At 43.8% G+C, this 23,900-nt stretch overlaps 1 protein-coding gene across 3 annotated transcripts in view; it reads left to right on the top strand.

Moving 5' to 3' along the window:
• Window positions 1–6,817: 6,817 nt before the first annotated feature.
• The window catches only part of GRIN3A (glutamate ionotropic receptor NMDA type subunit 3A), a 95,858-nt gene continuing 78,775 nt past the window's right edge, over window positions 6,818–23,900 (top strand). Inside the window, exons 1-2 of one of the 3 annotated variants that reach the window (XM_074953554.1) lie at window positions 7,564–7,680; window positions 7,779–7,968. In XM_074953554.1, coding sequence (XP_074809655.1) covers window positions 7,885–7,968 — 84 coding nt within the window. In that variant the 5' untranslated portion in view covers window positions 7,564–7,680; window positions 7,779–7,884. Of the gene's footprint in view, window positions 7,969–16,110; window positions 16,226–23,900 lie in introns of those variants that run through there. The other 2 variants (XM_074953553.1, XM_074953555.1) reach the window with 2 other exon arrangements.

The raw sequence follows: 23,900 nt of genomic DNA, 5'->3' as shown, positions 1-23,900 counted from the left end.
TCCTCCACCAGGGCCCCCCATCACTTGCCTCCTCACCCCCTCCTCGCAGCCTCCCCTAGCTCCTTAAGCGTTGTGTCCCCCACCTGTGTCTCTGGAGAGGCAGCGCATGCAGGAGCAACAGGGAGGAAGGGGAGGGGCTGATGCTGCGCAGGAAACTGCCATGGCCACATCTGAGAAACAGTGGCTTAGGCACAGTGATGACTGGAACCACTGGCTCAGGGCCGAGCCAATAAGTACAATCTAGCTCACTGATTTTTCTAGCTATGCCATGCAGGGACAGACGCCTCAGTAAAACAGCCAGAAGAGCAGCCCGTTAAGATAACATTCACCAGAAGAGATGCTGATGAGCTAACACAGGACAACAAGGCAGACTGAGGAAATCTGAGATGTGTCATTAAATGCCAACAGTCATCTGGGATAGACCCACAGCTGTGGTTAGTGACCACACCTAGGTCTAGAAGACTGTTTTGGAGCTCAGTTCTGCAAACCCTTACTCCCCTCAGTAATCTTTTCCCTCTGAAGAAATCAAGGGAGGAATTATGCTTCAGAGAGAGACCTCTAAGGCAGTGTCCCTTGGGGCTACTTCTGGGGTGTTGCAGATGTTGCTGGGCAGCTTTAGAGCACAATCCTAGTGTATGCCTAGAGCACAATCTAGTCTGTAAATGTATTCTACAGATCTAGTTATGACCACCAAAGCTGGCTAGGTGACTGTTCTGGGGCCTCCTTCCACAAATCCATGCTCACATCAGAAGCCTGTAATCCCACTGAGGTCAGTCAGACTGACTAGCTGAGTAGGGGTTCACAGAATCAGCCCTTTAAACTGAATACAGAGGGTTAATTCCATGCTATCCACATGCCTGTCTCATTGTCATGGATATTTGCCATTTTCTGTTCTTTGTTAAAATGTTGACAGGATTGTGAAGCTTGACGTATCCAGTGAATTATTCTTTCACAGTCTACCATTGTAACCTTTCTATATTTTGGATATTTCTGCTCCTCAGACTTTGCATCTGTTTCCTCCCTCTTGTGATTATAATTTGGAGTCTGAAGAACTGCCCACAGCAGCTGAGCTTCCCTCTTCCCCATGCAGCCTCTCTTGTCCTGTCCCCTCTCCTTCCTCCTGCCTGCAAATGTAGGGACACATCTGACTGAAAGTGTGGGAGCAGTCTTGCTTTCTTAACTTTGCTTTAAAAGCCTGTTCCATTAAGTTGTGGATTCGCATCCTGAGATTCTTGCAACTGGGTGCAATTTATAGTCGAAGACCACTCTTACACACTTTGGTGAGCACGTGACTTCAGAGATAGCACTTATGTACGTGCTCACCAAAGTGAGTAAGAGTTGTACAGTATAGCCCTATATAAGTAAAAGAGATGCCATTCTGGATATATAAGGACACCCCTTACTGAGATCCATGAGAGCAATGGAAAGTTGATGTAATGTCATCTGAAATTTCTACCAGGGATTGTTAAAAAATAGTCTCTATAGTTGCATTAGCAGATCTACTCATATATTTCATTATAATTAACATGACCCTGATGGAAGTAAGATCTATATAGGGACAGGCCAGATGCTGCTCACACTTTGCTTGAGTCAGGTACTTGCACGGAGCAGAATGCAGTCAAACTTCTCATTCTGCTCTCTGGGAGCAGGACTCTGGGAGACCAAAGACCCACTTACTCAGATTCCATGGCTTCCTATGCACCTATCATAGACTCACCATCTCCGAGCACCTATTTATGGCAAGGCCTAGTGTTGCAGCCCCTCTACCTCACCTTCCTCCTCCGGACATCAGTGGTAGATGCAGTAACATGGTCCTCCAGCCAGGTCACATGAAGGGTTCCACTTCTTCCACAGTAATGATGTCCAAACGCGGCAGAATAAAAACTCTTCCACCCTGCCCAGGCTCAGTCCTCCACAGGTTCCTTGCTCTTCCCCGCCTTGTTACAGAGGGCTGCTTCTGAGGGTTTTCTCCATGAAGGCCCCGCTTCTCCTAAAACAACGACTCTCAAGTCTTCATCCCTGTAGCTTCTCTTTTCCAGGCCTACTTTAGGACTCTGCTTCTCCCCAGCTGCCCTCTCCCTTCAGGAACAGTACCAGGTACAAGTTCCTTCCCACAAGTCCCTCTTTCAGTCCTTTCCTAAAGAGCGGAAAAACCCCTCTATTTCTCTCTTAAGTATCCTGTGCCACTTGCCCCGCATGCCTTCCTTTACAGAAACTGCCCAGTTGGGTTTAATCCTTTATTACCTGTCTCCCCACCAGGTGCCAGGGAATGGGCTGATTGGTATCACCAGCTCCCCTTAACCCTGTTACTGCCAGTGTGGGGTATGCACTCTACCACAGCACCCTAGAGCCAAATTCTGGAGAAACCCACTCCCTGACTGTATGGGAAGGGTTTGTTTGGGTGGGTTGAGGAAAAGGGAGGAGCATGACCCACGAGTCCATGGACTGCATGGATCCATAGGACACTACCTGTGTTAGAACAGACAGGAGCAAACCTGGCGTAGCATTGCCCCCATCTTCCTTTGAACCCACAGACTTTCCATTGTACCACTATTGCTCAGCTGGTGCCTTGTGGGTTTTCAGAATTTACGAGAGGCTAAAGGAAGAACTGGAAAAGAGCCATTCTGACTAGTATTGCTACCTGGTAATCCTATCGGGTTTTTCCTTCAGAGTGAGGGGAATAGAGCAACACAGGCACGAATGGGAAGACAATGGCAGCATGATGTCTCTCCAACTGCACAATGGGGCAAGCCTTCCACATGGATGCCCTAAAATACGCTGATCTAGGGACAGGAACAACCGCCTGCCTCTGCTCCCTCTCCTCCAAGGGAATGACGGTTAGAACAATCTGGGTGAGGAATCTCATTATCTTTCCTTAGTAAATATTCCTCTCCCATAGGTTTTTCCCACTCAAGGGGATAATCTAGTCCAGATCTTTAAAAGGATTTAGGCACCTAATCCCGTTAATCAATCACTGGGAATTAGATGCCTTAATCCCTTTGAGGTTTCAGGCCTCAACCAATTACCAATGTTGAATACTTACTCCAATCATCATTCCTTAATATCCCTCAAGTACAGCAGCAGAAATGTATTCATAGCTATTTAATGCAATCCTTGATTTGTTTGTTTTTTCTCCATTTGCAGGGTTCTGCCAGGTCTTAGTCCAATGCATGATTCCAGATATGGTGCCTTAGAACTGCAATGGCAAGAGTGGCGTTTTTCACAGTGTCCATGCCACGTGTGTGCTCGGTGAATGAACTCCTCGGGTAGCTTCCAATGGGTGGGGGAACACAGCCAGTCATTAAGTCAAAAGTTGAAAAGGTCGAGCATTTGTCAAGACTGGTAACTTATCCTACTGTCAACCTTAGGAATGAGAATGTGACATTGTAAGAAAACTAGCTCATTGTTGACACACTTTTAAAGACAGCATTTCCCTTAGCTACCATAACAAACTGTATCTTTTTCCACATGAATATTTATAGCTGGGCAAATACAGAAAAAAAATATCCATGGCCATTCAAATTGTTTAAACAAAGTCACTTAGTTTCTGGGCCCATTTTAGGATCACTTCACACAGATATTCCGCCTTTGATCCAGGAAACGCATATGCTTAATTTTAAGCACAGCAGTCGTCCCACTGAAGTCTATGGGATTACTCATGCACTTAAAATTAAGCACACGTTTAAGTGCTTTGCTCAATCCAGACCGTTACAAAGAACTTTGCTGGCAAGAATATTTGCAGAAAGAGCAAATTATAAACGTATATTGCAGAATATTTGCAGAAAGAGCAAATTATAAACATATATTGCAGAAAGCAAATCTAGATTTCATAATAAGGAATATTCAAATTGGAATGCTGGCTTTAAAAGTTCCACTTCTCCCGTCAGGGCACAGAAACATATCGTCTGAACCATGTGTGCAATCAAAACAGCTCAAATGTTTCATATTGACTATTTGCAATCATGAATGAGCTCCGGACCAAGAATTATTTGCAGAAAATATTGTTTTGAATTGTTTTGAATAAGGAACAAACATGAAAATTGTGATTTGCTCATCAACAATTCACAAGCAGAATAAATTGTTTACCATAATTTTTTTCATCCAATTCTTATATTATGCTAAAACAACGAGGAGTCCTTGTGGCACCTTAGAGACTAACAAATTTATTTGGGCATAAGCTTTATTTGGGCTTATGCTTATGCCCAAATAAATTTGTTAGACTCTAAGGTGCCACAAGGACTGCTCGTTGTTTTTGCTGATATAGACTGACACGGCTACCACTCTGAAATATATTATGCTACTTACTGTAACTCTTACAGTAATAATCTTACTTAATTTTCCTGAAACACTTCTGGTTTTTACTATAATGAAATCTGCACACAAAGAACAGATGGAAGTCCATTGCTTACAAGAAGTTCTAATAAACCTGGAGCAAAGTGGTACACCTTGCATGATAATTTGCAGTTGACTCTTAAACCACAAGTTTGTATAACTGAGTAGTTTCTTATACAAGTTTCACTGCACCTGGGATTCTAACTAATAATGAACAAACGTCAAACAGCTTGGTTTAGAAGCCTGGATGCCTGTGTAAAAGCTTATAACAAACTTTATAAAGCATCTTAGTCTGGAAACTGGACTGGAAATCATATGAATGTTAGTTTTCTTATGAGATTTCTAGTATGTCCTAGTTTCAAGTGGGTGAGAAATGCCACATAAGTATGCTGCTCACAAAGAGCAAGATTTCTCCTTGCAGTCCCAGCTGAAAACCAGGAATTGCTGAGGTACACACAAGGAAAAAGTGGAGTCTGGTGGCACCTTAAAGACATTAATTTCAAAGGGAATTAGCAAGCTTTCCCAAACCTCAGGAAAGGATGTGGGTCCCGCTAATTGACATTGTGAGCCAAGGTTTGAGTCATTCTTATTTTATCACAACTGCTTCACCCAACTCTAACTGGTGTGTGTGTGTGTGTGTGTGTGTGTGTTTCTGGAAAGGTCCATTTTTCTATAGGCTGGATTGGTTCTTTTCCATGTTCAAAACATCTCTCCCAACCAAAGAAGCCAGGAACCTGCAAAGATGCACCTTGTGATCTAAAGGGGTGCCTTCCTCAAAGGAAAAAAATGGAGAAGGGAGGGGGGGGAGCCAGGGATAAATAGGATGGGGAAGAGGATAAGAGTGGGAAGTAAATGGAAATGAATTTTAAAACCATGAGAAGAATGGAGGAAAAAGAAGAAACAGAAGAGTGAATTGAGTGCATTTGTAGGAGGTAGATATAATACAACTAGGTGCTGGAACATTTTCTCCTTCTATCTTTGCTAATGCACCTCAGTCATGACCTACAACACCCTTGCCCCCAATGCTGGGGTACTCTTACTACTTTTGATTTTATGATATGCCATTGTACATTAGGAATGGAGACAACCACACTCACGCACACACACCCCTTCTTTCTCTCTCCCCCACCCCATCCCCCCATTTCTTTCTGGCTCCCTTTGAATTTTTTCTCTGTACAAAACAGTTGTCTTCTACAAGTCATTCTAACCAAGGGTGATGGCTTGGTAACCAATGATTGCAGGTCCCACAGGTTGAAGCCTTTTTAAATCTGAAGCAGTAGCTGAATGGAAATGGCATCTAGAGCAATATTGGATTCCCAGAAGTGAGCGGTGCAGAGGTGAGAAATCTGGTAAGGTACAAATTCAGGGTCTAGTCCTGCTGCCCTTACCCCCTGGGAACAATGCTGTTGCCTTTAGTAAGATAAAGCTGCAGGTCATACTATAGGCCAATGATAAAAGGTGGAGTGTCATTCTTTCTGTCTGACAACTAAATCATCTTGGAGAAGTTAGGAAAAGTCTGAGAAGGGAACGATTTGGATCTTTCTAGCTGCTATTTACCGCTCAGAAACATTAGGGCTATAGTCATAGAACACCAGGGTTGGAAGGGACCTCAGAAGGTCATCTAGTCCAACCCTCTGCTCAAAGCAGGACCAATCCCCCCAATTTCTGCCCCATCCCAAATGGCCCCCTCAAGGATTGAATTCACAACCCCCGGGTTTAGCAGGCCAACGCTCAGACCACTGAGCTATCCCTCCCCCCAAGCTATCCCTCCCCCAGAACTGGCCACTTGCACCCAAAATACCAGGTGGCCCCAGTGTAAGAAACTGCTCTCATGTGCAGCTGCAGAGAATGACGTGTGCCAATCCTGGCGCGTGTGTAGACGCTGCCTCTGGGGCCTGTTGTCAAGATCCATGCAGGGAGCTGCGGCGTGTGTCAGTAAAGGCTGTATCAAGCAGGCTCTCCGGAGTCTAGGAGGTGGAAACCTGGCTGTCTACATGGCCACGTGCAAAAGCGCCCCTATTACAAACCCAGCACGGGGTTAGAGCTGTCTAGATTGGAGCTATAAATAGCCCTTGTCCGCCAATCGGACCCTTCACGCTTGTTTTATGCCTCGTGCTAGCTGAGATAAGGACCCACGGCGCTGGAGGGGAGCTGTCCGCCCGGGCTCTGGGCTCTGCCCGGGAGCGCTGGGGCACAGGGACTGCGGGCAGCCAGCGGAGCGCTCCGGACCCCAGCGCCGCCGGAGGGGACTGTGCCCGGCGCTGGGGCTGCCCGCTAGCTTTCGGAGAGCGGCTGTCGGTGAGAGTTTAGCGCAGCCAAGCGACGGACCGGAGCCATCCAGCAGCTCGGCAACTTTGTCGCCTCGGAGCAAGCCCCCCAGCTGGGGGAGGCGGGGACGGGGGGGAAGGAGAAGCGAGCACAGAAGAGCTGGAGGAAGGGCTGAGGCTGGGCCCCTCCCCGAGCGGGGATGTGGGGCTGGGCTCCCTGGGGGCCCCCCCACGGGCGGGATCTCCTGGCCACCGCGGGGCGATGATCGGGGCGCCTGGCGGGGCCGCCTTTCACTGCGCTGACTCTTTGCCGAGCGGACGGGGCTGTCCGGGCGCTTCGGGGTGGGGGTAAGCGATCGATGCTGCTGGGGAAGGAGGGTCCCCCCCGGCTGCCCCGCGCTGGGGCGAATGGCTGGCGCTGGGGCCCCCAGGCGCCTGGAGTGACTGGAGCCGGCCGCCACCCTCGTGGCTGGGAAGCTGCTCCCGGCTTTGGCTGCTGGGCGGTGCGAGGGCTCGCAGGAGGCGGCGGCTGAGCTGGGAGGGGGACGGGGCCGGCCGCTCCTCCCGGCTCCCCGGCCGCTGGCTTTCAGTGATGTGGAGACCGGGTCTGTGGTGGCTCCTGAGCAGGGTCTGTCTGCTGCCGCTGCCGCCCTGCGCCCTGGTGCTGGCCCGGGTGCCCGGCTCCTCCTCCCACCCGCAGCCCTGCCAGATCCTCAAGCGGATCGGGCACACCGTGAGGATCGGGGCGGCTCACCTGCAGCCCTGGGCAGCTACCTCCCGCACCAGCCGCGGCTGGAGCTGGGGGGCGCGCAATGACGCCCCGCTCGGAGGAGCGCCGGACCCCGCTCCCGGAGCGCAGGAGGAAGGGAGCAAAGGGGGGCAAAGTGCGCACAAGGCAGCCCAAACTCCCAGGACTACCGGCGGGAAGGGCGCCGGGATCCGGAGGCGGTGGATCGGGACCAGCCTCGGGAACAGGGCGCAGCTGGGCACCGGGAACCTGATTGGCACCGAGAGCGGAGACCAGGAGCTGCTGCTGCTGCCCAAGGACGCGCTGCTGCTGGGGGTGGAGAACCTCAACCGGGTGAGCGGGCTGCTGCCCTACAACCTGTCCCTGGAGGTGGTGATGGCCATCGAGGCCGGGCTGGGCGATCTACCTCTCTTGCCTTTCTCTTCCCCCAGCTCCTCCTGGAGCAGCGACCCGCTCTCCTTCCTGCAGAGCCTCTGCCACACCGTGGTGGTGCAGGGGGTCTCCGCCCTCCTCGCCTTCCCGCAGAGCACCGGGGAGATGCTGGAGCTGGAGTTCGTCTCCTCGGCTCTGCGCATCCCGGTCATCAGCATCGTGCTCCGGGAATTCCCGAGGAAGAGCCAGGTAAGGTCCCCACGGGAGGGAAAGAGAGACAGAGGGGGGTGTATTAGGGGTGGAGAGAGTGGCAAGAGGCAGTGAGGAGTGGCCCACAGTGAATAGAATAGAATATCATAGATGGAAGGGACCCCAGGAGGTCATCTAGTCCAACCTCAAAGCAGGACCAATCCTCAATTTTTGCCCCATCCCTAAATGGCCACCTCCAGGATTGAACTCACAACCCTGGGTTTAGCAGGCCAATGCTCAAACCACTGAGCTATCCCTCCCCCCAGGCTTATAGGGCAGATCGCCCTACCCCATACAAACTAAACATATCTAACGCCTGAACTCCTACAGAGCCGCGGGGTGGGTGCCTGCGTGTCTCCAGGAGGAGGCGCCCCCCCCCCCGTAGTGCGCATCAGGACAGGTGTCTAGAGAGAGCTGGCTCAATTGCTCGGCCATTCAGCCCCTAACCTGATGGCTCAAGCCAGAAGGGAGGAGGCTGGCCGAACGGCTGCTGCAACCTGCTCTATAAACACCCTGCTGCGGGTCAGACCATACACACTCCGCAGCTCCCCGGAGCCGGAGGGAGAACTTCTTCAAAGACCGTTTCCCAGCACTGTGCTCTTTTTGGTCACAGGGTTTTTGCCACGAAGGGACTATGCATAGTTTGCAATTTCAAAACCTGCATCAGTAGGCTGTTTCCTCTACACACACACACACACCCGTACGTGTTGCAGGCGAAGCAGCAACCACCCCTAATTTAAGATTGGATAACATTTTTATCGCACTCTAGACTTCCTTCGGGCAGGAGGGCAGAATGCTCTTTCTCTTCACTTTGTTTCTGAAGAACATTTCCTAGTGTTCTGTTCCATCAGAGAAAAAAAAAAAGTACCAATCTAAAATATGCAGTTAAGGCCCTCAGATTTATTAGGTACCTAGATCAGGCTGCCTGGCTTCAATATTCGGATTCCAAATGTACCTGGAGTGGGTTGGTAGCCATAAAACGTACTGACAAATGCAGAACACAGATTCTAAAACACCTTATTTTCCACCTCAAGGCAGACCTTTGTATTGTCCTAGGATGCCCATTTAACAACCAGCGTGTAGGGAAGCAGACTCTAACTGAAAGGAAAGTGGAGTGTGGTGAATCTTCCAGTGAATCTTCTCCCATCGAGAGCCAATGCCGGAGAGTAAAGGGTTAAAAAATCAAATATATCAGAGTGAAAAGGGAGAAGCAGCTCCAAAATTGAACTGGTTAGTCACAAATATTGGTATTAGAATGATAAAGGGAGAGACGATGTATAGTATGCCCATGCCCAGAGCACTCTGTGATGCCATGGAATTCATCCAACAGGAGTTAGGCACCTCGGTGCTATCAAAAATCTCATCATGTGCCTCTAGCTGCATATTTGAATGCCTAAATAGCTGAAAAAATCTGGCCTTTTGTCAAATTCTACATTCCTGAAGCTAATATCACAACAGAAAGTGGTACCCTATTCATAGCACCAGGAGAAGTCATTTAGATTGAAATCTTAGAATTATCTCCTGCCACACACAATGCTATATAGAGTAAAACATGCCATTCTTGTCCAACTTTCCATTCTCTATGCAATATCTAATGACTAGTGTATACTGACAATAAATCTAAACATAGTTATTACCAAGGAACACAGTTTACTTCATGAAGTTCTCCCTAAATAGTAATCATAATATCAGCAAAATGTAGCAGTTTACAGCTATCATTGGGCCAAACAGATCAGGATTTCCTTCATTTTAATACCAGTGCAAATCACACTGAAGTTTTGACAGGCCATTCATTAATTTGGAGGCAGAAGTTCTTGACCAAAGACACCGAGAAATTGAGTCTTGCTTAGCATTCTTCTATGCAATATTACATGGAATGATTATGCACACAGACAAGATAGTTTCCCTTCCAATCCCAAGATTTCTGATTGCCACTCACCAACTTTCCCAGGGAGATGACTCATAGGCAAATGGTTGAAAATGGAATCGCCCTACCAGACTGAGCCAGTGGTATGGGGAGAGTATAGATATAGGCAGTGTTGTTGGAAGTATGTGAGGTGGTTGAGTATTTTTGTAGCAGTCTTTTCCGAATTTTCATACTGAAAAAGTACATTTTAAGGGTGAACTACAAATGAAGCATCAGCTGTTCTGTTTTACCGAGATTTATTATTAAAAAGAAACTTCACAAACCATGCAGTGCAATAAAATAATAAACAGCTAATGATCTTCACAGTTAGTTCAGTGTGGAGATGACACTCAGCGATGGATATAGCAGGAGGGGTGGGACAAGGAGACGTTATGCCTTGCTGGTTATTCACATATATACTGGTTCTGTGTTCCAGCAGGTTTCTCTAGTATCTGATATCAAGGCATGGGATATTCTGGGCACCACTGGGCAGTGGGAACCAGCTGATTGTGGCTTTGGAGCATCAAAAAGGAAAATAAAGATACATTTTTAGGTTAAGTGGTGAATCCCTGCTAAAATGGCAAATCTGGGCATACAGCAGATGCTCCTGCAGCAAATGGAATTTTGACATTTAATTTGCAGTTCAATTGTAAAATCAAGCTTACTATTAGAAAAGGCTTTGTAGTGTCAAAGGATACTGAGTGCCAAATGGTATGACCTTATTGGGTATGTGGTACCTCCAGAAGTGATATTGACCCACTAGTCCCAAGTAAGTCTGAGCACTTGTGCAGGGGAAGGCATTTTTGGGAAGTGGGCATAGGGAGAAGACAGCCTTCTGTCAAATATAAAAATCAAGGCGATGTTTCCAAAACAGAAGTCATTTTTGGCAAAGCAGTAATGCCTAGTTACAATATTTGATAGTTTTAAAGCTACATAATCATCCTAAATTTGTCTGAATCCAAATACTTAGGTTTATAAAGGATCTCTCAATACCATACAAAGCTGACACTATTTCATGTGCTTTAATGCTCATTTTCTCCCATTCCACACATTTTAGTATTAAAACGATATGAAACATGCCTGTTGTAGACTGTGAGAGATATGAAGGAGCCTCTTTAAAGGCTGGCTTTTGAGTCTTGCTTTCTTCCAATTCCTGCTGAATTATTCTGGTTCAGGAATATTTCTTACAAGTACACTATTAGGGCTAAGGGGCTTGATTCTCATTTAAGCTGAGGTCTCTTTATGCTTCCAGAGTAGTGTTGAAGGCCAAAGTAACCAAGAATCAGGCCCTGTCTGGACAGCAACCTGAGAATTTTTAATGTGAATTTTGAAGACACAACAGGCATTTTGGTCATAAAAATGTTGTTTTGTATCTTTCCTGTGTTAGGTGGAAGCTCTTGGTTGTGCAATTGTCTACCATTAAAAGCGGTAATATGTGTATTTGCTGTCCTGTGTTTACCGTTTCAGAACCAAAGCCTCCTCACAAGCTCAGGGTTAGATCTCTATCATTTTCCTTCAACATTATGTATGTGTTCTCCAGAAACAGTCTGATTCTTGTTTTTACAATGTGCACGTTTTGTATAGGGATGTGTGCAATGCCCGCTATAGGACTGGTAGAATTTCCACAGTCCACTGTATTTACAACTGCAGTTCATCTGTCTACTACCTTTGAGTCCATAAAGAAAGGGACACACAATGGAAAGGTGTCCTTGTTTGTATAGTGGTTTTTCAGTGGGTGATTGGACAGCCCTTGTTTAGAGACTGGGAAACCAATATTGGCATCAGTTTGGGAGGTAATATTTGTTCCTTCTAGAGTTTTAGCTCTTTGGTTTTCTTGTTTAATGCATTGACTCCAAGTGTAATTTTATATATTATTACACATCTCATCTACCTGGAAATCCTCCTCCTCACAGTGCGACCTACAGCTTAGCAGATTCAAGAGCCTATTTAAATAATTTATTTGACATTTCAGCCTGTGACATGGGGTGTTTTGACTCACCATATTCCCTGTGTCAATAGGCTTTGTCCTAGTAGAAGAATTGGATGATGGATGGAAAATATTGCATTAAAGCAAACTGGCTTTTTAAATTTTTTTCCTCCCATATTTTATTTTGCTGAAATTATTCACTCAATTGGACTCAGATTCACAAATAGTTTCATTCAATCAAAAAAATTCATTCTTTTGTCAAACTATTTGCTAAAAAAGACATGCCCATCTCCAAGTGGCTTTTGCCATTGAATATATACAGCTTAGTTGTCCAAAAGGGCCAACTCATGCTCATATCTGTCTCTCTCTGTAGGTATATGTGGATAGCATATTACTAATTGCTGAATGGAAAAGACAGAATTATCAATAATAATGCAGAAAAGGCAGAAGTTCAGTAAATATTTCTGTTTTGAATTTGGGGAATAAAAACAGATAATGTACTCATATCATACGATGATGAGAACATGCTTTCCATTCCACTAGTATCGTGGGACAATGTTAAATGGCAGCTACTAAAGTCAAACATGTTAAACCAACAGGTCCAGATAATTTGCATCCAAGAGTTTTTAAAGAGCTGGCTGATGAGTTCGCTGGACTGTTAATTTTGATTTTTAAGAAGTCTTGGAACATTGGGGAAGTTCCAAAAAGTTAGAAGACAGTTAATGTTGTACCAATATTTTAAAAGGGCAAATAGGATGACTCGGGTAATTATAGGCCTATCAAGTCTGATATCAATCCTGGGCAAAATAATGGGGGCGGGTGTCACCAGGGGACTGCCACTGCATCCCCCTCCCGCAAGCATGCACTGCTATGCCCAGTCAAGAAGGTTTATTCATTTATAGCAAAGTTTAACAAGCAAACAGAATGCAGCTTTAAGTCAATACCTGGCCCCCAGGCTTCAGGGCCACCCCTCCCGCGGATCTCTGGCTTTCCAGCTCCTGGCAGCTTCCTTGCCTCCTCCAACTCTGTTTCCCTCTTGAAGTCGCAGCACTTGCTCCAGGGACCCACCACAGTCGTTAGCCCTACTCCAGTGTGGCCTCTGCTGACCAGGGCTAAGCCGGTCTCAATCCTTCCTCCCAGGGCTCCACTTGCCTCAGTCCTTTCCTTCCAGTTGCCTATGAGCAGCCCTTTATAGGTCCAGGCATATCTCAGCCCTCTTTTAATTGGCTGTATTGTGCTCACCTTCTCCAGTCCCGGGGAGCTGGGCTCAGCCTAACCACAGAGACCAGCTCCCCTGTGACAGGTGGATATGGGACTTGATTAATAAATAATTAAAGGAGGACGATATAATTAATGTCCAACAACATGGGTTTATGGAAAATAGAGCCTGTCAATCTAACTTGATATCCTTTTTTTTTTCTTTTCCTGAGACTACAGGGTTGATTGACAAAGATAATAGTTTTGATGTAATACAGGTAGATTTCTGTAAGGCATTTGACTTTACACTCAACACGGTGATTATAAACCTAGAATGACATAAAATTAACGTTTTCTTGGACTAACTTCTGTTGGTGAGAGATACAAGCTTTAAAGTTACACAGAGCTTTTTGTGTAACCTGAAAAGTTTGTCTCTCACCAACAAAAGTCTCTCTAATATCCTGGAACCAACATGGCTACAAAAACACTGCATACATAAAATTATCATGGCACATATTAAGTGGATAAAAAGCTGGCTAATTGATAGGTCTCAAAACATAACTGTAAACAGGGAACAATCCTCAAGCAGGTGTGTTTCTAGTGAGGTCCCTATGCTATTTAACATTTTTATCAATGACCTTGAAGAAAACACAAAATTATCACTGATAAAGTTTGCAGATGACACAGAAATTGGGGGAGTGGTAAATAATGAAGAGGACTGGTCACTGATACAGATTGATCTGGATCTCTTGGTAAACAAACAATATGCGTTTTAACGTGGCTACATGTAAATGTATACATCTAGGAACAAAGAACATAGGCCATACTTACACAATGGGGGACTCTATTCTGGGGAGCAGTGACTGAAAAAGATTTGGGGTTCATGGTGACAGTCAGCTGAACAAGAGTCTCCAGTATGACACTTTGGCCAAAAGGGTTAATGTGATCCTTGGATGCATGAACAGGGGACTCTTGTTGTTTTACCTCATAATATGGCAGTGACTTGACTGCTGCTCGAATACTGTTTCCAGTTCTGGTGTACTCAGTTCAAGAAGGATGTTGATAAACTTGAGTGCTTGCAAAGAAGAGCCACAACGATGATTAACAGATTAGAAAACTCAAGGAGGTCAGTCACTATAAGCCTTATATGAGTCTATCAATTTAGTTTAACAAAGAGAAGGTTCAGTGGTGACTTGATCACAGTTTCAGTAGCAACATAGGGAACACATTTTTGATAGTGGGCTCTTCAATCTAGCAGAGAAAGGTGCAGCACCATCCAATGGCTGGAAGTTGAAGCAAGACAAATTCAGACTGGAAATAAAACACAAATTTTAACAGAGAGGATAATTAACCATTGGACCAACTTACCAAGGTCATGGTGGATTCTCCATCACTGTCCATTTTTAAATCAAGATTGGATGTTTTTCTAAAAGATCTGCTCTAGAGTTATTTTGGTGAATTTCTATGGCCTATATTTTACAGGAGGTCAGATTAAATGATCACATTGGCCTTGGAATCTATTAATCGAATTATATATGTGCACAGTATATTGGTAAATACACATCTGTGCAAAATGTGAAAGTGCATGTTCCACGAGGTTGAAAGATGATGCTGAACTTTTTGATTTGTTCCCCTATATTTGCTTCATTGACTCTCACTTGAAATGAATTACCAGTTTTGAAATGTTGAGGGGGATGCTAAGTGAAAAACGCTTCCAGCAGCCGCCTGGAAGGTTTCCATTTGGCATTGCGCTGGAAAGATTTGATCTGCAGCATGCTGGCTAATTAACTTTTATCTAAAAGGTTTCAGTCACCTGAATCTGAATAGCTGCAGTCAGCAGATGGGGAGTCGGGGGGGGGGGGCGCACGGGGGGGAATGCACAGGTGCACCATCAGCCACTGCTAGTGAGTAGTAAACAGGGAAATTACCATGAGCGTCTGATCATTATGATGCAGGATAAATCAAATGTCAGGACATTCAGAAGTGGGCATTACTTCCCTTTTCTCACCCATGTATTTTTATTGCTGTTTCTTACCAGCTTTCATCTGTGATGATCGTTTCCAAAGCTGCTTGTACAATTTGAAAAATATTTAGGATGCATTGTACAGGGTCTGAATACGCTGCACAAGCACATTTTAAACATTTCACATTTCCCTAAAGGCCGGCTCTTGACTCATTTAAGGAAGAGAGAGCCGTCACTGCCCACGGCTTTGTATCTTAATACGAACTCAAAAACAAGACAGATTTTCAAGAGTAAACAAGTGTTTTGATTTAAAAGTGGAATCTCATTTGTAATATGAAGATCACACTATAGGATGCAGCAGTTAATAGCCAGAGGGACCAGCTATCTTTTGCAGGCAGACTCTTTCAGTCATGCTGTTTAAAACAGTTGCATCCCCCCATTTTAAACAGCCTATTTACTCAAAGAGATTTTTCACCTGCTTTGCAAAACTCAGTATTATTTTGGCTCAATTCAAAGTTTGCTGATTTCCCAGTGGGGATTTTACACGAAAGCATAAACTATTTATTATTTCTTCTGAGCTTCTGAATTTCACTAATATTTATGAGTTGAAAAGCTCACCATAGGAAACCAGATGTTTATCAGGCTCTTTACTGTAATGAGTATGTAAGCGTCATTATATAGGAAAGATAAATATAAACCTGGATGTGTTGCTGTCACCCTCTTTAGAAATGATATCGCAGTTATCTTAGGTATAATTTATTTTTTCTTTTCCATTAATACTAGGAAGTTAGTTTTTACTACACTATTGAAAGGGAAATAAAGTGAAACAAACCTTTTTGTTTCAATGTCCTCATTTCAAATGGCTTACAGTGATGAGGATGACATTAAAAAGAACATCTTACAAGTGAACTAATAGACACCATTAACTGTTTTAAGGACAGCTGAAATAATTAATTAATATTAGACGAAACCACATGTATTTTTAATGCCAGAATCTTAAAACTGAGCATGCCATTGCACAATGGCATACTTGACAAGCAAGTATACCCAGTAATTTATTGTTTTTCCCTGGGGTTTGTGGCGGGAGGGGGGTGAGGGAGGGAGAATTTGCTTTGCTCAGGGAAAGTTTTTAACCTACGCTCTGTTTTCCCAGCCATTTGACAACTCACACATGAACTGCATCATCCATCAGTGATTATCTTGCCCTCAGCCCATGTGTGGAATTCCCGCTAATGTCAGTGGGACTCTGGTGCCATAAATGATGGTAAGACTATGGTCCCAAGCTTTGTTTCCCTCTATTTTGTGAAACTAATGATGCAGTCTCCTGTGCAGATAAATGATCTGTTGCGATCCTGGGTTATTTCCCAACCATATGGAGGAACAGATCATGCAGTCCTTGCTCACACAGAACTCCCACTGACATAATGAAATTGCCAACTGCAGCTTTCTAGCACTTTCCTTCTTTAAAGATCCTTGTACTAGTAGTCCTTGAGGGACACAGGATAGTGAGCTAGGCAGGCCCCTGGTCTGGTAGGGTGTCAGTTCCTATGTTTTATCTGAATAACAGATGCAAGGCCCAGGCCAAAACTGGCTGAGTAATACATGCCACATAATCACTGTTGGCTTCCAAATCTATTAGCGGAGAAAAGGTCAGCAATTAAATAAGATCATTTCAGCAGTCTCCTTAGTTCTTGAAACTTAAGCGATTTACATTTTTTCAAAGTGAAACTTAAAAATCAAAATGTAGCATTTATGTTTGCACCTCAGAGATTTACGGGAGAAAAAACTCCTCTTTTAAATAATCAGTTCATTAAATGCTCTGATATGAAATGTAACTAGACACTAGTCCCACAAATAGCCTGTCACACTTTACAATGCTCTCTGGCATCCTTTGATTAAAGACAGTGCAGCGGCAACAACCATGGAGAAGCCAAAACTGTCATTTATTCAATCATCTCTGGGACCACTTTTTATCTGTATGAATTATTTGCTTGGTACTGGGTACTTACATGCCTGCTAAAGTAATTAGTTTTGTGCTTTCATCCAATTATGCCCATAAGATCTCTTTAGTGAATGTAATCCTTCACACAATATTTATTACATTCTTTCTATGCTGCATTTTATTCCGTGTTATCTTTCATCATGCAAATATTGAATCGTTCAGTTATGAACTGCTAATGGGAAAGGATTCACTCCCTAAATACATATTTATATGGCATTAAAAGAAAGCCAGGGGATCATTGGGAGCCAAGAAGTTGCACAATCACTACCCTCTGTATCCTTGTGATTTTATTTTGTTATTCTTCTCTTCCCTTCTTTTGTTTGTTACACTCACTCATTCCATCTTGTCATAAATTAGACTGTAAAGTCTCCAGGGTAGGGACGGTCTTTATCTTTGTGTTTATACAGTGTCTGGTACAATGGATCACAGTCCTCATAAAGGCCTCTAGGAACTACTATATTACAACAATAATTAACAAGACCTGATTTTCAAAAGTGCTCAGCACCCACAATTGAGGTCAGATTTTCAAAAAAGCACTTAGGCACTAAAATAAGCCAAATTTTAGTACCAGTGAGACAGAATGTCATGTCTTCCTCCAACATATCAACAATGCATATATAATGGATGTGTAGTTATTTGCAAGTGAGGTGTCATCTTTGGGTATTTAGAACCTGTGCAATATTTCTTACCACAAGTGTAAACTGCAAATTTATATCCATGGTGCAACCAATGCAAAGTGGGTGCCTATCATGAAATAGATATGTGGATTGTTCAAGAATTGGACAGAGTTGCCCAAATGATATTACTCTTGTGATCATTTCCAGCAGCACGTGTTAAAAGAAGAGTAAGCAAAGAATTCACAATGAATAACTTGCAGAATATCAGAACTATTTAGCTTTATGGAATGATCGCAAACAGTTCTCTGCAAGAATACATGACAGCCCTAATCCATAGCCCATTGAAGACAACAGGAGTCTTTCCATTTACTTCACTGGGTTTTAGATTGGGCCCTAGATGTGTTGGTTATTTGGTTGGTCAGATAAGTCACCTGATATAGTTTCTGTTCTCTGATTGGATGAGTGCAAGGACTTTGGGAATACGCTCATGTCAAGGTTCCTTCCCCACTCTGAACTCTAGGGTGCAGATGTGGGGACCTGCATGAAAACCTCCTAAGCTTATTCTTACCAGCTTAGGTTAAAACTTCCCCAAGGTACAAACTATTTTACCTTTTGCCCTTGGACTTTCGCTGCCACCACCAAACGTCTAACATTGGTTACTGGGTAAGAGTTTGTTTGGAAACGTCTTTCCCCCCACAATCCTCTCAAATCTTACCCCCCCCCTTTCCTGGGGAAAGTTTGACAAAAATCCTCACCAATTTGCATAGGTGACCACAGACCCAAACCCTTGGATCTTAAGAACAATGAAAAAGCCATCAGGTTCTTAAAAGAAGAATTTTAATAGAAGAAAAAATAAAAAGAATCCCCTCTGTAAAATCAGGATGGTAAATACCTTACAGGGTAATTAGATTCAAAACAGAGAGAATCCCTCTAGGCAAAACCTTAAGTTACAAAAAGACACAAAAACAGGAATATCCATTCCATTCAGCACAGCTTATTTTCTCAGCCATTTAAAGAAAACAGAATCTAACGCATATCTAGCTAGATTACTTACTAAGTTCTAAGACTCCATTCCTGTTCTGTCCCCAGCAAAAGCATCACACAGACTGAGAGAGAGGCTTTGTTTCTCTCTCCCCCCAACTTTTGAAAGTATCTTGTCTCGTCACTGGTCATTTTGGTTAGGTGCCAGCGAGGTTATCCTAGCTTCTTAACCCTTTACAGGTAAAAGGGTTTTTCCTCCAGCCAGGAGGGACCCCAAAGGTGTCTACCCTTCCCTTCACACCCATGACAGCTCATCTAAAATTTGGTTTTGTGAATACATGCACACTCTACTTTGAAGTTCACTTTCTGTGAACATCTGTCCTTGTAATACTTGATTGCCCAAATGTTTATGGAAAGCAAGCAAACAGGTACAAGCACGGCTGAAGTGAATTCATTTATATATATGCTGAAACTGTAAACCCTTTTGGGCAGAGACAAAAGTTGTTGCTTACAGTTGTTAGCACAGTGTGGTCTGGAGGTATTACTTCAATACAAATAAATAATAATAGCAAAAGTTTAATATATTATTCAAACTTAGCTTTGAATTTTGCCGTCTACCATTTTCTGTACTTTAAAGCTACAAGAATTTTAATACAATTACTCTTTAAAAAAATAAACACTAACCCTTTGTCCATCCCATACATCTTGATTCTAATCCTTTTATTCACTTAATTAAATCCAGGGTCATTCGAATTGTTATCAATATCTTTTTGCAGATTGCACCAATATCAGTTATAATCCCAGATTAAATATTTAATAACTATTTAGATAACTGGGAACTTGATTAGGGATGCTAGGGGGAGTAGAAATGAGAATTTGAGGTGGTAATGGATACTTTTGAGGACTTGAAGCAGAAACTTTGTACAAACAAATACCATAGATCTAAAAGAATTGAGGGATTAGTGGGCCAACGATGGAGACAAAGGATAATCCAGCAATTAGCGCGTCAGCCTAACTGTTGACACACCTGCAGTCAACTCCTTGCTCTGCCACAGATTTCCTCTATGACTTTGGACAAGTATCTTAATCTCTCTGTGCCTCAGTTCCTCGGGTGTAAAATGCAGATGATACTGCCCTACTTCCCAGGGGTGCCTAGAGGAAAAAATACATTGTTGTGAGGGGCTCAGAGACTATAGTACGCAACCGTATAAGTACTGAAGACAGGGAGATTATCAATTTAAAGGCAGCCATTTCATTTTTGAAAATCTGCTTCAGAAACAGAAGATTAATCTGTTGGGGCAGGAATCATTGCCTAAATTTGCACAAGTGACTAGGAGTTTTGGGTGCCTCATTTTGGGGGGTCCAACTTGAGACTCCTGAAAAGCCCCCAATTTTCAGAGACCGGTTGCTCAGCAGTTTCTAAAAATCAGGTCCTTTTAGGCTGTCTCAAGTTGAGCTCCCAGTAACCACGGGCCTAAATTCACTCATCATGTTTGAAAATGTACGCCCGTGTCTTTGTATCTGTGTGTCCACCACCTAGCACAATGTTGCCTTGATCCTGACTGGGTCCTTTGCATACTACTCCAATAATAATTTGTATTATTTATTATTACTACTACCTATTTATTATCTAGTGCTTTTCCTCAGAAGATCTCAAAGTGCTTCACAATCTTTAATGTATTTATCCTGACAAAACCACTACAAGGAAGGGAGTTATTACTAAATATTTTATGTGGCAGAAGAAGGAGCAGAGAGTAAAAATCCTTTCTGTGGCTATAATTCTATCTTTGTTCTCCAGGCAGGGCCCCAATTAGTGTAAACACGGATTCTGTGCATACAGGGTGAAATATGAGCAGGCTTCCAAGGGAGAGTGTGGAATCCCCATCATTGGAGGTTGTCAAGAACAGGTTGGACAAACACCTGTCAGGGGTGATCTAGGTTTACTTGGCCCTGCCTCAATGCGGGGGCTGGGCTAGATGACTTCTAGAGGTCCCTTCTAGCCGTACATTTTTATGAATCCCTGACGCTTGGTCTAACTCCCTGTCTTCTCTTCAGTGACTGGAGGATGCTAATTTCACCATTACCCATCCAGCTCTGCTGCCTAGGGTGGCAGGAAAGAATGCTGGTAGCCCACAGGCAGGTCCTATTACAATACCTAGTTCTGTGGGAGAATTTTTTGTGCTGCTATGGAGTGGAAAATGAGTCAAGCTGGAGGTAGGGCAGGGATGGCAGATCCCTAACTATACCAGCTATTCCCTCATAATGGGAATAGGTGTTTGCACGGTCAACACTGTGCACCCTGTGGCTGCCGTAGCAGCTAGAGAGCGGACCAGAGTCTTGTCTCCACACGTTTTTGCATTGGCTTAACCAAAGGGTGCATTTGCAATTGATTTTCTTCAACCAAAGCAAACCATTGTGGGGTCAGCGCTCTCCCACTGATTTACACCTGGTTTATATCAAGTTGGTTTAAGCTAAAGTCCTCTCAGCACCAGGGGCAACCCTGGCATGAGCTTGTACCTCTGCCTTCTCAAGCTGGTGACTAAATGCCCCACTGTTGTCCACAGTTGGTGGCAGCAGATCAAACCATTCTGTTTATTAGTAGTAATGGTTTTAAGTGCATTAAGCAGGGCATTTTATAGAATACTTAAATTCTCCCACCAAGCCAGCTGGTAAAATGCTATCTAGAATTGGTTGCTGCATGCTGGTGCTGCATACTTATTCTTTTTTCAACATCCAGGATGGGGTGAGGGGTTGGGGGCGCTGCCAGATCTAACTTCCTTTCCTGGAAAACTGATGCAGAAGGTCTTATTCAGTGAAACAGAGGCATGAGTATGCGGAGGATCAAAACTGAGATTGGGAAAAGTGCCCCTGGGAAATATATTTTTCTTTGTCTTCTGTATTGCAGTTTCTCCAACTCCGGAAGCAGTAATTTATCCAATAGAGGCAAACAGTTGCTTGGCTCATAGGTTCCTGTCAAATTCATGGATATTGTTGCTCTATCATCCCTTTCTTTCAGGTTGTCAGGGAGCAGAAGGTGCTTCTACATGCCACTTACAGCCAGCCAAAGAGTTAAAAAACTGTAGGATATTTTTGCACATACAGGTTCCTAAGCTGGGTTCCCTGTGATCCTCGGAGTCATTGTTATTATCCATCATTCATGAGAACTTAAACAGCCTTGAGTCTTAATGAAAATGTTTGTGAGGCCTGACGTTTTCACAGATTTTGTTACAGACCCATTAAAAAATGCATCCCAGAATTTGTTTTCATTTTTTGTTATTCTCACTTAAAAAAAAAAAAGTCACAGTCAAGAAGAAAAAAGCCCGATAGCATGTGACTTACATGACCGGTCGCACAACACAGAGAACAATAAATACTGAGCAGGTAATAAAAACTGTTTGCAAACAATGCAGCAGCTGGCAATTATTTGTCAGAAGTGCTTAGTAAATAATGATCAAAAATGAACGCATTTGCATAAATCAGCGGAGTGTAAATCAGCGGGTGTAAATTAGCACTTCTCCACTGTCCTCAAGAGTTGGGGCCCAGATTCTACATTGCTGTGCATCTCATGCGGTCATTTACACCAGCGCAAAGTGGGAATAAATTGGTGCCTTCCATATTGGATCATGTTTCACACCCCGCTTGCCTTGATATTAATGACGACACAAGATGCAGGACTACGTGATCTAGTTACCCAAAGTAGGTGAAAATTATTGCTATCACTATTATTTCATTTACTACAGTAGCGTTCAGAGACCCCAGTCAGGATCCTGGGTCAGCTGGGCAAGGTGCTGTACAGAGTTAGAGATGGTGCCCCTGCTTGGAAGCGTTTATAATTTGAGAAGAAAAGCAACCTCCCTCTCCTCCCAGTCAAATGCTGTGTGTACATTTGCTCTTTTTATATTTTTCAGCTTGATAATTACATAAATAATATTGACTTGCACTCACTGTGCCTAAGCCTAGCCCTTAAGTATTGGCTGATTGCCAGCAGGTGGTGCTAAGCTTGTAATGGATATTTTTGGAAACCAAGGGCCAGATCCTCAGTTGGTGTAAATCATCATCGAGCCATTAAATTCAATGCCAAGGAACCAGTCCGAAGAGTTTCACCAACTCTAATTGTATTGATGAGCATGATATAAGTACTTATCTGTACTGGATGGAATTAGACTAGGTTAGCTAGAAGAAAGGAAGGAAGTCTGGAGAGTCAGTGGCCAAACTCATCCCTGGTGTACCTGCATTGATTCATTTGGCCCAGTGGTTTGAAAGTATTTTAATTCATTGTAGCCAGAGTTTAGCCGAATCAGACTTTGAAGCACCATTCTCTGAAAGGTTTTATAACTAAACCAAATATCTCATACAGCTTTCTTAACACAACATAAATAGTAATACGACATGTATTCTTGGCATAATCATTTTTAGCATTTATAGTGGTTCGCATTTACAAAGAGCTTTGCAATCATTAACTAATTATCACAGCATCCCTGTGAAGAAGGTATATAGTATTGTTTTACATACAGGTAAACTGAGGCACTGAGCAGTTAAGGGACTTTCTGAAGGTCACACAGTGAGTTCGGGTCAGCAGTGGAACTAGTATTGAAGAGTCCCTACCACTCATTCCCACGCTCACTTCGTTAAAGCATGCCACCTATCTTTAACATCGTACCCACAAAATTAAGATTAAATCTTTTAACTTATTAACTACTGGCAAATAAAGACTGTCCCTTTTAACCTTCATAGTCGTTCCTTTCCAAAGAGCCATAACGCAATAGCAAATGCAGATTTTTGCATGGAAGGACATGCAGCGCAAAGGCCCGTATTTCCAGATCAACTCGATTTTTCATTGTGAAGCCATCATTTATATGGTTACTGCTATTTGCTGGCTCGGGGGCAATATCAGTAAAATACTGAGCTAGGGCAAAAATAGTTAATGAGATTTTGATATAGTGCCCAACGCCAAAGGTTTTTGCCAAAATGCACAACGGTCAGAGCTACTTTTACCCACAGGCCATTTTGTTTACCGCTACTGGCCTCTGAAACAGCGATATTTGTTTCACTAAATATGAATGAGTCTCCTGCACTTTGTCCCTCCTCCCTCCCCTCACTTTACCTGGGAAGGGAAAGCTAAAAGACTCTTTAATCTGAGTAGGAGCTTATTTCTGAGGAGGAAAAGCTTCACATGGGAGTCCTCCCTTCCCACCTGCAGAACGGCATTTAGGGGGCGTATTTGAGGAGGGAGTAGGCCGCAGCCATACCACAAAGCAGTCTTTGTGGGGAAGCTGCCCTGTCCATCACTGGCAATTTTTCACTATAGAGATTTCAGCTTGGTTCTGTCTTGGTGGGGG

Source organism: Natator depressus, chromosome 5, assembly GCF_965152275.1.
Source record: "Natator depressus isolate rNatDep1 chromosome 5, rNatDep2.hap1, whole genome shotgun sequence".
In the NCBI taxonomy this organism is placed as follows: Eukaryota; Metazoa; Chordata; order Testudines; family Cheloniidae; genus Natator; species Natator depressus.
This window is presented reverse-complemented; position numbering and strand designations above follow the sequence as displayed.